This window comes from Acomys russatus, chromosome 20, assembly GCF_903995435.1.
Source record: "Acomys russatus chromosome 20, mAcoRus1.1, whole genome shotgun sequence".
NCBI classification, from domain to species: domain Eukaryota; kingdom Metazoa; phylum Chordata; class Mammalia; order Rodentia; family Muridae; genus Acomys; species Acomys russatus.
This window is the reverse complement of record NC_067156.1, coordinates 11,496,316-11,511,249: the sequence shown is the minus strand read 5'-3', so window position 1 is coordinate 11,511,249 and position 14,934 is coordinate 11,496,316. Positions and strand designations below refer to the sequence as shown.

At 38.2% G+C, this 14,934-nt stretch overlaps 1 protein-coding gene across 1 annotated transcript in view; it reads left to right on the top strand.

Annotated features, from left to right (window-relative positions):
* Ccdc178 (coiled-coil domain containing 178) overlaps positions 1-14,934 on the top strand; it is a 293,005-nt gene that overhangs the window by 28,836 nt on the left and 249,235 nt on the right. Inside the window, exons 9-10 of the mRNA XM_051163972.1 lie at positions 2,086-2,228; positions 7,773-7,926. Coding sequence (XP_051019929.1) covers positions 2,086-2,228; positions 7,773-7,926 — 297 coding nt within the window. The remainder of the gene's footprint in view (positions 1-2,085; positions 2,229-7,772; positions 7,927-14,934) is intronic.

Below are 14,934 nucleotides of genomic sequence, written 5' to 3'. Positions count from 1 at the left end.
GGGTGGCAACAGTGCAAATGGGGTAATGTTGGGGCTCAAATGAGGGATGCCCGTTGCTTTCCTTAAGTAGCAATAAGCCTACAGCCAACTGATCCCTAGCATCTCACAGCTCAGCCCCCACACACCTATCTCTTCTCAGACATTTGTCCCAGACAGGCAGAGAACAGCCCATACACTTTAGAACTGCTAAAATCATTCTCTATTGAGCTCCTAAAACTTAACAAGCTCTACCTTGCTGGCGTGCCTGGCTGTGCAGCCGCATGGGGAGGGTGGAAGCCCTGTATTGCAAATGACCCTGAGACTGATGAGTTGTACACTTTGGCATCGTTCTTTTTATGTTACATGTGTGTTGGCTAAAATAAACCTCCCAAAGCATAAACTATAAAAGGCCTATCTTATTTAACTTAAGAAGTGGATACTAACTAAAACATGGTTTAACTTACGGAAAGTTAAAATATGGAGACATTGCCCAAAGATCTGAGGAAAAATTCACAAAAAGAAGCCTACTAAGATAGTAATGCACTGTACCTTAAATGGACCATGGATTTAGTGAATGAGACCCAGCCTATGAACAACTAGTCACTTCAGTATTATTTTTAAACTCCCAGTCCATAGAAAAGGAAATTGTCTTTAAATGAACTCAAGTTGATATTTTCAATACCAGATCTTGTGAAATTTTTGAAAAAAAATATTAATGGAATACATATATCTAAAGCTATGATGCAAAATATTTGCCAAATAGACCATTAGCATAACAGACAAATAATAAATCACTCCTTGCATAATTCCTTTTAGGAGGCTAGAAATGGCTTGATATTAGGAGGTCTAAGTGTGTAACTCAGCTTGTCAACAAGATAAAAGAATATGATTTTTGTCAAAATATTCCTGAAATATACTTGTCATAACTAAGAGCCAGCATGGAATATATTCGTACAACCTGGTCTTCAACCCCATCAGAGACTTGAGAAGGAATAAAATTAATTACCTGAGTAGATAGGGGGTGCAGTTTAGCAGCTTCCCAAATGAGAAAATGACAGAGACAGTTTGCTGCCTGAACGGTCACCCAAAACTCTATAATGCTGAAGCATCATCTTCAGCCTTCTGGTCCAGTATATGTGACAGACATATTTGTGAAGCAGGAACCATTGAGGACTTGCTTACCCTGTCTTGGCAGAGTTTGACTGTCGACTCTGCCTACATCCAAGCTTGCCCATTTTTAGGCAGAATTCTAATTTCCAACACTTGTTTGAGAGATGGTTTAGAGGTTAAAAGTACTTGCTGCTCTTTTGGATTATCAAGGCTTGGAGCTGCCTGAAACTGTAGCTCCAGCACTCCCGGGAGCCTCTTCTGCCCTCTGAAAGTACCACCCAGCCCATGGTGTGCAAGTGTCCTGCTTTCTCCTGGAGAGTAATTTGCTAACCAGTACTCATGAAAGCCCTCACCATCCACCTCAGCATATCATCTCTTTAGCACTGCATATGAAAAAAAAATTAAGCTTGTAAAGTTTCTTTGCCCATCACTTCATTATGGTGGCGTTTCTGTGTTCCTCACGTGTGTCCATCAAGTTGTGCACAGTGTTTATGTGTCTAGAAATAAGAAGAGCAGTGAGCATTGTGTGACATAATTCAGACAAGAGAGGTGGATATAAAAACGGAAAGGAGAGATAGAGACAGGAAGGAACTGCCGATGGCCTTCATTAATTAATAAAAATAAATGATTTTGGACTATCATGGGAAGAGAGCAATAGTTATTTCTGATTAAAATGGATACAAATGATTTTATTTTCTTTGTTATTCCATGTTTTCATATTTTTTGTAATATAATCATATATACACATTAAAAATCAACTTGCTTTTATGGGTTAAAAGGTGATTATAATTTGAGCATGTAAACCTATAGTTTTTATGCTTCTGTGGCACTGATGTCAATTAGGGTAAAGTAAACATGGAACGCTACACATTTAGTCAATTAGTAATGGTAAGAAAATATATGTTAATAGCTTTAAACCTAAATTATGAGTGACATTGAAATTCTTTTCAATAATCATTTACATATATATGGGCAAAAAATGTTGTTAATTTCTAGGTAACGGAACTATTTCGAGCAGTGCACGAAGAGCTCAAGGACTCTGTGGATCAGTGTGAATGTACAAAATCAAAGCTTAAGCTTATGAAAGAAGAGGATGAAAAAGACATTTTCCAAGAGCAAATAAATATAGAGCTCTATAAGTAAGAATTCACCCTAAATACTATGTGTAGTGTCTAGAAAGAAAATATTAACCAAACTATAATAAATATCACTGCTCAAAAGCTTTCAAAAAGCACAGAATTTAAATTGCTTATGCCTATATTATCACCTAGTTTATGCTGATTGAAATTTGAATATTTAATGTATTAATCTATGTATCCACAAGTAGTATATTTTTATTTTAAAATTTCATGTATACCATCAAATTTCATGAAAATAAGCTGTAACAACAATGACATCAATATACAAAAGTGACTGCTTATTTTGAATGAGATCACACCTTATGAATCAATGCAATGATTATGAGCATAGATGTTACTATTTTAACCTATATTTAATTTCTTACTAAGAGAACAATATTTTAAATGCACAGATTATCTCTTGATTCTTAACAATCGAGATTTTTATCTTATTTCCTTAATTTCTAAGGTAAATATGTCTTCTGCTGCCTTCCTGTATTTCTCAGGGCTTCTGTTTCTGTGGTTAAAACACCAAAGGTAAAAGCAATTTGGGGAAGAAAAGGTTTATTTCATCTTACAGCTTACATTCTATCACCAAGAAAGTCAGGGCAGGAATTGAAAGGCAGAAGCTGGTGCAGAGGCCAGAGAAGTGTACATCTTACTTGCTTGTTCAGCCCGCTTTCTTATAGAACTCAGGACCACCGGTCCAAGAGTGGCATTGCCCACAGAAAATTGAGCCTCATATACCAGTCATCAGTCGTTCCATCCCCCCACCCCCAAAAAGAAACAAATATTTTCCCACAAATGATTCTGGTGGGGACACTGTCTCAACTGAAGTTCCATCTTCCACAATGATCCATCTCTATTGTTTTTAAATTACATGTATTATCTGTAGGCCCACCTAGCAATCAATCAAGACACAGACACCTCTTATATTTTAAAATATTCTTAGTTAACCTGGGGCAGGGCAGATATCAATCCTCTAAACTACTTTTTATAGTAGGGCCTTAGGCATGGGATCCCTGTCCCAATCGCATGCCATCTGTTCCCAATAACCTTTATCAAGGTAGTTCCCATCCATAATCCCAAATACTTGTTAATGTTCTTCATCTGGGCTGGATTCTCCATCCATGCCCGCCATGTGTTTCTCCTCCATCTAATCCATGGTGGCCTTCCTATCTTCCTTTCAGGTCTCTCTCCTTTCTCCTCATGGTGGTCTTTTTTTCCCCCAGAATTCTTTTTTCTTTTAGCCCCACCCATTTCTTTCGCCCTGCCCAGTTGAGATGGCTTTTCTATTAAACAGAAGGTGGGTCAGGGACAACAAACAATAATTAATATCAAAATACGTCAGACCATCCCCCAACATATCTCTGTCAGGTTGACATAAAATTAGGCAGCACACTTCCTAGTTTCTTTCATTGACTTAAAATTCCTTTTGGCTTAAGGTAGCATCAAAGAGTTTTCTTTATTTAAATTGATTCATGATGTTGCAGGACCAATTAACCTCATGTTAAAATCACTATGAAGCTAGGGTCAAATGAATATATGCAAATAAGTACAATCAGTACAAATCTTATCAACTAGGTAACATCCGTTCGCTAAGATTTGTATATTTTCTCACATCCACTATCACTGTACTTAAATCGGAACTGAAGTAGTGGGTCAGCAGTTAAGATCACTGGCTGCTCTTGAAGAGGATGAAGGCTCAATTCCCAACACCTAGGTGGTACTTCACAACTATCTGTGACACAGATGCTCTCTTTAGGCCTGCATGTGCACCAGGCATGTACATCTTCCTCTATGTTAGCCTTATATATAACTGGAAAAATATTCATTCTCTGCTTATTGAGTAAATTTCTATGGTTACATATCATAGACACTAGACACTAAGTTTTATACAGCAACATAGGTGCTATTTAGATGCTTGTTCAAAATTCATAATCTCATGCTCAGCCCTGACCTACTAAATATGAAGCTGTTCTCTGAAAGATTCCAAGACATTGTTAAAGCAATTAAATTTTAATTGCCTTTTGCTACCTCTTCAGTTAAATATCGGTAAGAGACCATAAAATTCTACCATGTGGCATTGGGGCTGTGGAAATGGTTCAGTAGGTAAGAGAGCTGCTTCTGCAAAAATGAGGACCTTTATTTGAAGCTCCCAAATCTATGTGAAAGGGTGTGTTTATAACATCATCATTGGGAAGGCAGACAAACCAAGCCAAACTCAATGGAGCTTCCTGTTCAGCAAGGTTCTGTTTCAAGGCAATAAGGCTGAGAATGACAGAGAAAGATTCCCTGCTCCAGCCTTCACATAGGCGTATGCATTTACGTACATATGCTTACATGTATCAGCACACATGACTCACACACACACACAAAATGCACCCTAGCCACAAAAAAAAAAAATCACACGATGTTATCATGTGAGGCAGCATATTTTGGTACTCCATTATAGCTTTAGTTCATGTATTTGATGCTATATTCTCATCTGCCACAAGTTTAGAGTGATTATGATGTTCTGGTATGTTAATTAGCCTCTTGTCACTGTGAATTCTTCTTGTTGCTGAAATTCTTTTTTAGGCGTATTTATAGATGTAGTTTTACGAGTTTTTACTTTTATTAGTATTTGGAAAATAATTTCAAGTTCCAATGTGTTGGATTGTTTATGTTTTTTAGTCACTAATAAACATCACACTGGCAGAAATATTTATTCTTTTTATTAAGCATGATTTACTCACAGAATACACTCATAGATGACTAATATACTCCTTGAACATAAACTGTTTAATTCATTTTGCTTATTGGACTTTCTTTCATGTTGTTACTTTTCATCATTTCATTCTCTCTTCTTCTCTTTGGGTGACTACAATTCTGTTTTATTGCTTTGTAAGATGCATTAATTGTCAACTTCAAACTTACATTGTCAGATTCAAAGCACACTGGATGCTGTTAATACATTGGGTAATAGAAAAATAGTTAAAAGACTGCTATATTTATCCGTTTCCTCTAAAGTAAACATTTGTTATTGTAGAATGTTTTATGACCTATGAGAACTCTTTTATTACTTTTATAGGAGGGGTTTTAAACATAAATTTACTGTCATGATAACTACTTCTTCCCTGTCTGTGTCTTGACCTTTTACATCTTGAATCCTCCTTGACTGATAGATCTCTTAGAATAACAGCTTCAGTGGGGTTACCTTGCCAAGTTGAGGTTGATTATGAAAGAAGAGAGAATTTTGTATAAATAAGACATCAGGGTTGGAGAGATGCAAAGTTTAAAAGAGTCCTTCCTGAAGGGACCCTGGCTCAATTCCCAGCAACCACACGTGATTTCAATCCTGAGGAATATGATGCCATTTTCTGCTCCTGTGGGCAGCAGGCATGCAAGTGTTACACATATATAAATATATAAAATATTCATATGCACAAAATAAGGCTTATAGAATAACCTAAATAAATTAAGCGTTGTACAATCTCTGAATTTTAATTATCAATTAAGAAGAAAGTTCATCATGTGACTTCTCTACTGTCCTCTTAAAAGATCACCTATGCTCTTGAGACCTTCAAGACTTATTTATGTATGCATCTGTGTGTGAGTGTGTGTGTGCCACAGGTGTTCAAGTGCCCAAGAAGGTCAAAGAGGGCAATGGTTTCTGGAGATGTAGTTTCAGGCAGCTGTGGACCACGCTCATAGTTCCTAGGAGATGAAATCATGTCCCCAGGAAAAGAAGAAAAGTATCTTAACCACTAGCCCTCTCTCCAGGCCTCTTTTCTTTGAGGCTCTATTTATTTTGTTGTTTATAATACTTCAGATATATGTAACTTTCTCTTTTGTGTACATTTAATAACTACTGCATCAATCCAAATACAGAAAATTTTACCCCCTATGCTGCCTCTATGTCTGTGCTCCTAACTCTTTCTCTGATCTCCATCTTTAATGCTTCATTGTTTAGTCATGTTATGCAAAAGCATCATTGAGCAAGCAATGTTTGGATTATTTCTTATGCCATTAAGAATAATCCAGCTTGTGGGAAAATTTCAAGAAGGCCTTGGAATTTCTTAGTATGTGGGATTTCATAGTGTGGGTGTGCTGGGTTTGTTTGGTGGGATTTCATAGCGTGGGTGTGCTGGGTTTGTTTAGCAGGATTTCATAGCGTGAGTGTGCTGAGTTTGTTTAACCAAGCATACTGTGGGGGACATTTGGTTAGTTTTTTGTTTCTTTTAAGTCTGACCAAAACTACTTTAGAAATTCATGTATAAGGTTTTGTATGAATGTTAAATTTTATTTTCTCTGAAATGCCCATCTCTGAATATGATTGCCCGACTGTGTGCTAAGTATGTAACAGTTGGGGGAAAAAAAAAAAAAAAAACAGCCAGCTCCAGAGTATGGAGGGACCATTTGACATCCACACCAAGAAAAAGAATCACTTTTTAAAAGAAAAATGTTCAGCTCTTCTAGCATTGAAATATGAATTTCACATTTCTTTTTCACATTCTGTGCTTACGTGATAGTGAATTCTTTCTTTTACAAAGTATCTGGCCAAGTGATTTTCCTGGAGAGTGTAGGCAATTCTTTCTTTCTTTCTTTCTTTTTTTTTTTTTTTTTTAAGAGGAAAGGGTTTATTTTGCTTATAATTCCATATCACTGTTCATCATGAAAGTACAATTCTTTCTTTATAGAGAATACAAGTTTATATTTTTAAAATTGATATGTAAATTGCAACTGTCTTATGATTTTTAAAGATTTGTCTTTTAATATCATGATGGGGGTATTCTGTAGTGGAAAAGCTTTAAATTATTTTAGAATTTAGTTTGCAAACTCCTTTTTTATAGGCATAGTGACATGGGACCCTTTTGCTCTAATGGTCAATTTACAGAGTGTTTTCTTCTGAAATACTGTATGTAGTTTTCCATGTTATACTTAGAATCATGAAGGCAATGATGCTTGAGATTTAAATGGAGTTAGCTTCCTTTCTCTTCCTTGAGCATGCATGTGACCTGGCACCCCGTTTCACGCTGTTTTGAATAAAGTACATGTGAATCATTTTCAAGAATCAAGTCATGATTTCAAAGTTCTGCCTGTACGTAATGGGCTCTTTTTCACTGCTCTGCATGTCAGATACCCTGCTGGTACCACCCTTCTTTGATCAATTTGCTTCTGTGACAGTTCTTAACAAGAAAGTGAGAGAGAATGAATGGCTCTCGCTAGTTTGTTTTTATGACTCTTCTTGCTTAGCAGATGTAAAAATGGCGATATTAGGATGCCCAGTACCTTTCTATCACTTTATTACCAGGCTCCTCCCACAAGACAATCCAAAGCAACCCTCCAAACAGTCAAACAATGCATATATACCTTTTCTCTCTATTCTTTTCCATGTGACACAGATAAAAGTTTGCTTTTGCTCTCACTCTTTACTTAAAATCTCAGCTTTTTAGGAATTTGGAACAGCTGTCTGGTGGGAGAATTTTTAGAATAAACGTCATTGACTCCTAATAAGTTAGAGGCTGGTTTAAATATAATTTTCTTTTCAATGTGGAAAAAGTCAGCTTTGCTTTATCTTAGGAAAGAGCTAGAAGAGCTTAGTAGTCTGGAGACTCAGTACTCACACTCGATCGAGTCCACGAGCTTTGACATCGAGGAGGACGAAGAAACCGTGACTGAGGCGATGAAAGAAACAGAGAACACAACAAGTGAAATATCAACTTTAATGAAATCAGTGAGTTTTTCATATTTTAAATATTTTTAGGAAGTAGTTTTAAGCTATAAGTAGGGTTATTTTCTCTATCAATGATTGAATAGCAGCCAATTTCCTGCCTGTATTAGTTTCCCATTTGGGAATAGCAAAACAATTTGACGGCTCAATAGAATGCTTATTTCACCAATAATTTAAATTTCACCAGTGATTTGTATTAGTTTATTATATAAACTCATGTGTTTCTTAGGGACGTTTTTATACAAGTATATGATGTACGTTGGCCACAATCACCTTCAGCAACCCTCTCCTGTCCTGCTTCTCCCTCCCATAAATCTTTTTCCTAAATAATACAGAGCCTATTTTCCTATAGGTATATATGAATGTATATGTGTGTATGTATATGTATGTACATGAATATAGGCCTTGGGTAGGTACATATGACATTGAGAATCCACACATTATTGAGAACATGATATTTGTTTTTATGTATTTGACCTGCTTTACTGTACATAATCATGTGCAGTACCATCAAGTTTCCAGAAAATGTCATGATTTTTTGTTCTTAATTATGCACAAGTAAAATTAATTATATCTATATCATCTATATCTATGTCATCTATATCTATATCTATTCATAACTTTCTATCTACATATTTGTAATTCCAGTTTCTTGATGCATTCACCTGCTGCTGGGCACTTAGGCTCATTTCAAATTTGACTATTTACTATTTACTATTGTAAATACTGCCAAAATAAATGCGGTTACAAGGCTTGTTTGTGTATGTTAACTTATAGCTCTTTGTGTCTGGACACATATGTGGTATACTGGGATTGTACAACAGTTCTATTGTTGGTTTTCTTGAGGGATCTCCACAGTGATTTCTGTAATGGCTGCTGGAAGTTTACAAAGATTCACACCCTATAGTTGAAATAAGTTCTTTCCTTCCCAACTTTCTTTGGGGTTATGGTGTTTTATCACAGCAATGGAAACTAACTAAGACAGAGATTGGTCTCAGGCCATGGAGAACTGCTGCAACAGATCATGTAGTTTGGGAAGATTATAGAAGGGCTTCAGAACATTGTGCTTGAGAAGCCATTGCATATCCAAAGCTTTGTAAACTACCCTGGGGACTTGCAGAATAAGTCTGAGAGGGAAACAGATGATAGAGGTCTGACTTGTGAAGCGTTGAAGTTATTTTTTATAAAACTGAGTTTCTCAGTTTTTTCTTAACATGGCTATCGCACAAATGATTAAGAGCATATTAAATTATTTTTAACAAGCTCCGAAGCATAAGAAGTGAGCAGTCATGTTACTCTATTCTTAACCCTGTAAGCTAATTTGGCTCCTTCCCAGTGTACATTCCAGAGAGACTTGCACCTCGTGGTGGCTTTTTCTGTTTCAGATCCTCTCTCCTGATGTCACCTGGACCTCTCCTATGGCTGACTCCCCGACTTCTTCCTCTAACTCCTTCTCCTCTGACTGGCAGGAAGTGAAGCCCTATTCTCTCCCCTGTTCAGCAATTGTCTGTAAACTGCTATACTGGCAAATCAAGGGACAACTGGGAAGACAGGAGAATCTCAGAACAAGGATTACAACCATATATGGAGGGATACAGAAATTAGCATTTGAATTACACAATAACATTATGTCTATAGAAGGAAGCAATGACCCTACTGGAACCATATGTGTGATGTTTTTCCTTTGTTAACTTATTTATTTGTTCATTTTACATACCAATCACAACCCTTCTCCCTCCTTTCCTACCAGTCCCATCTTACCACCCACTTCCCCCAACCCGGAGACTAACCCATCTTGGCACATCATGTCACATCAGGACTAATTGACTTCTCTTTCACTGAGACAAGACAAGGCAGCCCTGGTAGGAAAATGGGATTCAGAGGGAGGAAATGGTCCGAGTCAGAGACAGGCCCCACTCCAGTTGTTAGGGGACCCACTGGAGGACCAAGCAGTCCATCAACTTTATATATGTAGGGGATCTAGGACTAGCCAATGCATTCTCTTTGGTTGTTGGTCTCTATGAGCCCCCATGGGCTCAGGTTAGTAGGCTATGTGTGTCTTCTTGTGGTGTCTTTGACCCCTCCAGCTTCCTCAATAATTTCCCTAACTCTCAAAAGTCTCCCTGGGTTCCACCTAATGTTTGAGTCTCTGTATCTGTTTTTCTTATCTGCTGGATGAAGCCTCTCAGATGAAAGTTATGCTAGGTTCCTGTCTGCAAGGATAGCAGAGTTCCATTATTAGTATCAGGGGTTTGGTCTCTCCCATGATGTGGGTCTCAAGTTGGGCTAGTCATTGGTTGGTCATTCCCTCAATCCTTGTTCCATCTTTTATCACTGTACATCTTGTAGGCAGGACAATTTTGGGTTGAGGGTTTTGTGGCTGGGTTGGCATCCCCATCCCCTCACTGGAAGTACTGCCTGGATACAAGATATGACCACTTCAGAATCCATATCTCCCTCTGCTCAGAGTCTCAGGCAAGGTCACCCCTATATCTTCTGAGGATCCTCATCTGAGGTATCCAGCTTGTCTCAGAGATGCCTCAATACAAATTTACTTTCTCTCTTCCAGCCCTCTCATCGTCCATACACACTCTCCCCACACCTGATTCCCTCACCTGTTCCACTCTCCACCCACTCTCTAACTCAGTCCTCTCTCCCTCCAATTCTGATTCTCTGACATCTATTTTATTTCCTTCTCCTAGCAAGATTCAAGCATCCTTCCTTGAATCCTCCTTGTTACTTAGTTTCTTTGGGTGTGTGGACTGTAGCATGGTTATCCTGTGCTATATGGCTAATATCCACTTATGAGTGAGTACATATCATCTGTTTCCTTCTGCGTCTAGGTTATCACACTCAAGATGATCTTTTCTACTCCATCAATTTGCTTGTAAATTTCATGATGTCCTTGTTTTTAATGCCTGGGTAGTATTCCATGGTGTAAATGTACCACAGTTTCTTTATCCAGTCTTCAGTTGAGAGAGTTGTTTCCACTTACTGTTTAGTACAAATACAGCTGCGATGAATATAGCTGAGCAAATGTCCTTGTAGTTTAGTGAAGTATATTTTGGGTATAGGCCCAGGAGTAGCATAACTGGATCTTGAGTATAACTATTCCCAATTGTCTGAGGAAAGCACCACATTGATTTGCAAAGTTGTTGTACAAGTTTGCACTCCCACAAGCAATGGAGGAGTATTCCCCTTGCAACACATCTTCACCAGCATGTGGGGTCACCTGAGTTTATCATAGCCATCTGACTGGTATAAGATGTAATCTCAGAGTTGTTCTGATTTACATTTCCCTGATGACTAAGGACATTAAGCATTTATTTAAGTGCTTCTTGGCCATTAGAGATTCCTCTGTTGAGAATTCTCAGTTTAGCTCTCTGCCCCAAAGAGGTGCTAATACCAAGATTCTCAAACTGTTCCACAAAATAGAAACCAAGGAACATTGTTAAACTCATTCTATGAAGCCACAGTCACCCTGATACCTAAATCACACAAAGACTCAACACAGAAAGAGAATTCCAGACCAATTTCCCTTGTGAACATTGATGCAACACTACCCAATAAAATACTCTCAAACTTATTCAAGCAGTCATCAATTACACCATCCACCACAATCAAGTAGGCTTCATCCCAGTGATGTGGGGAATGGTACAACATATGAAAATCCATCAATGTAATTCAGCGTATAAACAAACTGAAAGAAAAAAATCACATAATCATCTCATTAGATGTAGAAAAAGCCTTTGACAAAATCCGACACCACTTCCTGATAAAAGTCTTGTGCCTCTCCCCAAGACCAGCTCTGGGAACCAGTGAAGAGGAGAGAAGAGAGGTGGATCCACAGGAGGGAGAGTTGAGCAGGCGGTGAACAGCTGGTTAAGGGAAAACAACCATTGGTTAAAGAACCAACTAGAGGAACAAGTTGTTGAGGAGAAATTGAGGAACAGAGTAAAAAGAAACACTCAGAGACTCAGGCATACGTGGTAGAAGCTGAAGATCTTAAAGCCCAGGAGAACTTTTCCTCTGGTTCTCTATCTGCCTCTGTCTCTGCCTCGCTTACTGTCTGTCTGATTCCTTTCTCGTTGTTGCTCATCTCCTCGCTTGCTGATCTCCTCGCTTGCTGCTACTCATCTCACCCTAGCTTAGTCTCTCATGTCTGATACTTGCTTTTCTCATTCTCCTTGGGCCAACCCCAGTATTTTATTGAAATGAAGTTAAATTTTTTTCATCACAAATTATACCATGAATTTTTTTTCATTTTCACAATCACTATGGGGATCGAAAATCAACAGAGTAATAAGGAAATACAAAAAGTTCTGTAACCTACAACAAAGCATACAAAAAAAAAATCAATTTCAAAACAACGGTCAGCATAACCTGATTATTACTTTTGGGCAGGTTGAGACAGGGTTTCACTGTGTACCCTTGGCTGTCCTGGACTCACTTTGTAGATCAGGTTGCCCTTGAACTCACAGAGATCTGCCTGCCTCTGCCTCCCGAGTGCTGGGATTGAAGGCACGCACCACCATGTAAACAATACTCAGGAACGTTTAATCATCAATTTCCCTGGGCTAAAGCCATTGTGTTTACAAGACTGTCATAGCAACATAGCTTGAGCTAAATGCTCTCTAAGAAAGAAAAACCTTGACTTACTCCTAACTAAGGCAGATCAATTAGAAAGGAAGAAGTTAAAGTCTCCCTATTCGCAGACAATATGATAGTGTACACAAATGACCCCCAAAAATGCTACCAGGGAACTCCTTCAGCTGATAAACACCTCAGAAAAGTGGCTGGATACAAAATTAACCACTTGTGTGATATTTTGGGTTAAACATTTATGCTTGATGGAGCTGAAACATTTTTAAACATTTATGGCTCTGATCAGCTGGAGCTGAAAAACGGGCTATCATTAATAGGAGACCATCTCTTCCATAATAAAACCTTTGCTTTGCTGTAAATAGGTGCTAGTTATCTGGGACTGAAGAACCCACTATGACTAAGATTCTGGGAAATGCTTCCTCAAGGTGAGCTCTTGGAGATTGAGGTCTGATGAAGCCAATGTAGCACCTCATGCTGACAACCAACTCGGTAATGCATAAGAGTTCTCTAAGTGGTACTTGTTTTGAAGGCATGAAAGTATCAGAGAGAGAAACTGAGACTTGGCACTGTGCAACAGGAATAGGGTCCCTGAAGAGATATTAGAAGACATTAGAAATTTTTGAAAAGCCTCAATTCTTACAGAAACCTCAGGATTGAAGTGGTCATGGGGAGAAGTTTAGGTTTGGTATCGTGTGACAGTGTCAGAGTCTCTAAAGAGCTTAGGAGAGACAATTGTTTATGGTGAGGTCCATGGCAGAAGGCCCAGAATTTTGGAGATGCCAGTACCATATGCCAACCACCAAAGACAGCATCATCCATGGGATGGAACAGGTCTGAGCCTGGGTATATGCTGTGGACCTTAGAAGGTCCACCGTGAGTCCCAGAAGGCTAAACCAGACAATTGGAACTGTTGGATTCTTACATTTGTTTGTTTTGTGCTTTGGTTTGATTGTGATGGTGTCCTGGTTTTGTTTGTCTGTGTGTTTGTTTCTTTATTTCCTTCCTTCCTTCTTTTTTTTTTTTTAAACAGGAGCTCACAGTCAAAAGACCTGGAACTTTTAAACAATCTTTTGAGTTTTAGAGATTGCAGATATTTTGAGATACTTCAGATGTGTTAGAAAGGTTTGTGCTTTAAAAGAGCTTTAAAGACATGGAACTTTTAAAAATGGTGGGACTTTTAAAGTTACTTGTTTTCTATTCAAATATTGATGTTGGCATGCCAACTTAGAAACAAGTGGAAAAGGAAATGTTCTAGTTGACTAGTGACGCGCCCGCATGTCACGTTGGCAAGGGATCAGTAGGGCTGGCTAGTTTTGTCTACATGACACAAGCTAGACTTGCTTTGAAAGACAGGGCCTCAACTGAGAAAATATCCCTGTCAGACCACCTGTTGTCGAGTCTGCAGTACATTCTCTTTATGGACGACTGATGTGTGAAAATCAGCTTACTGCGGACTGTGCTCATGGTCCTATATGCTATAGGGAAGAAGACTGAGCAAGCCATGAAAAGAAGACCAGTAAGTAGCATTCCACTGCGAAATTTGCTTCAGTTCCTGCCTGTAAGTTCCTGATGAGCTACTGCCCTGACTTCCTCAGTAATGGACTGTGAAAGTTTTAAGATGAAATAAATCCTTTCCTCACCAAGTTGTTTTTGGTAATGGTGTTTTATCACAGCATTGGAAACTCCTACTAAGATTGCGTGGATGTAACATCCCAAAATGTATAATTCTTTGCAAGATATGAGCACAGGCACCAGGGAAATGGAGCAGTCACATGATGGCATATCATTATTCAAATAGATATAACGTTTTATAAATTGCTGATGATAGTTCAATTTGTCATGTGTAAAAAGATCATCATTGACAAGATATTTTCAAAGAGTGGGAAATTATTTGCAAAGCCTGTAATCTTTATTTTATACATCATCTTTAAACTGGCAACCCTACGCCTCCTTAATTTGTTGTAATAACACAATATTATTCATGACAGGGAATCATGAAACCATTTAAAGATTCCTAGTAGTTTCCAATTATAGAAATTGTTTGGACTAGCACATGTTCTGGGTAAGATGAGAGCATGATGAAATGTAAATATATTAATTTTTCTACATTTCTCTCATTATAAAACCCTTAAGATACATTTTCGGGAGCATACACCAAGCACTCAGTTAAAAGCAGTGATGTGCATTATCATCAAGCCTTGTGTTTGGTATGCAACTGAAACTTCCAGATCAAGAGGAAAATTAGATTTGTGCTGCCTAATTGAACATACAGGTTCACAGAGAATTTATATTCAGATTTCAAGGCATAGTTTGCTCCCAATTGAGTCTTTACCTCATTGACATAGGCTGTTCTCCAACCTGTGCCATCCTTAATCCTTAACCTATGCAGGGACATTGTCTCCGTTT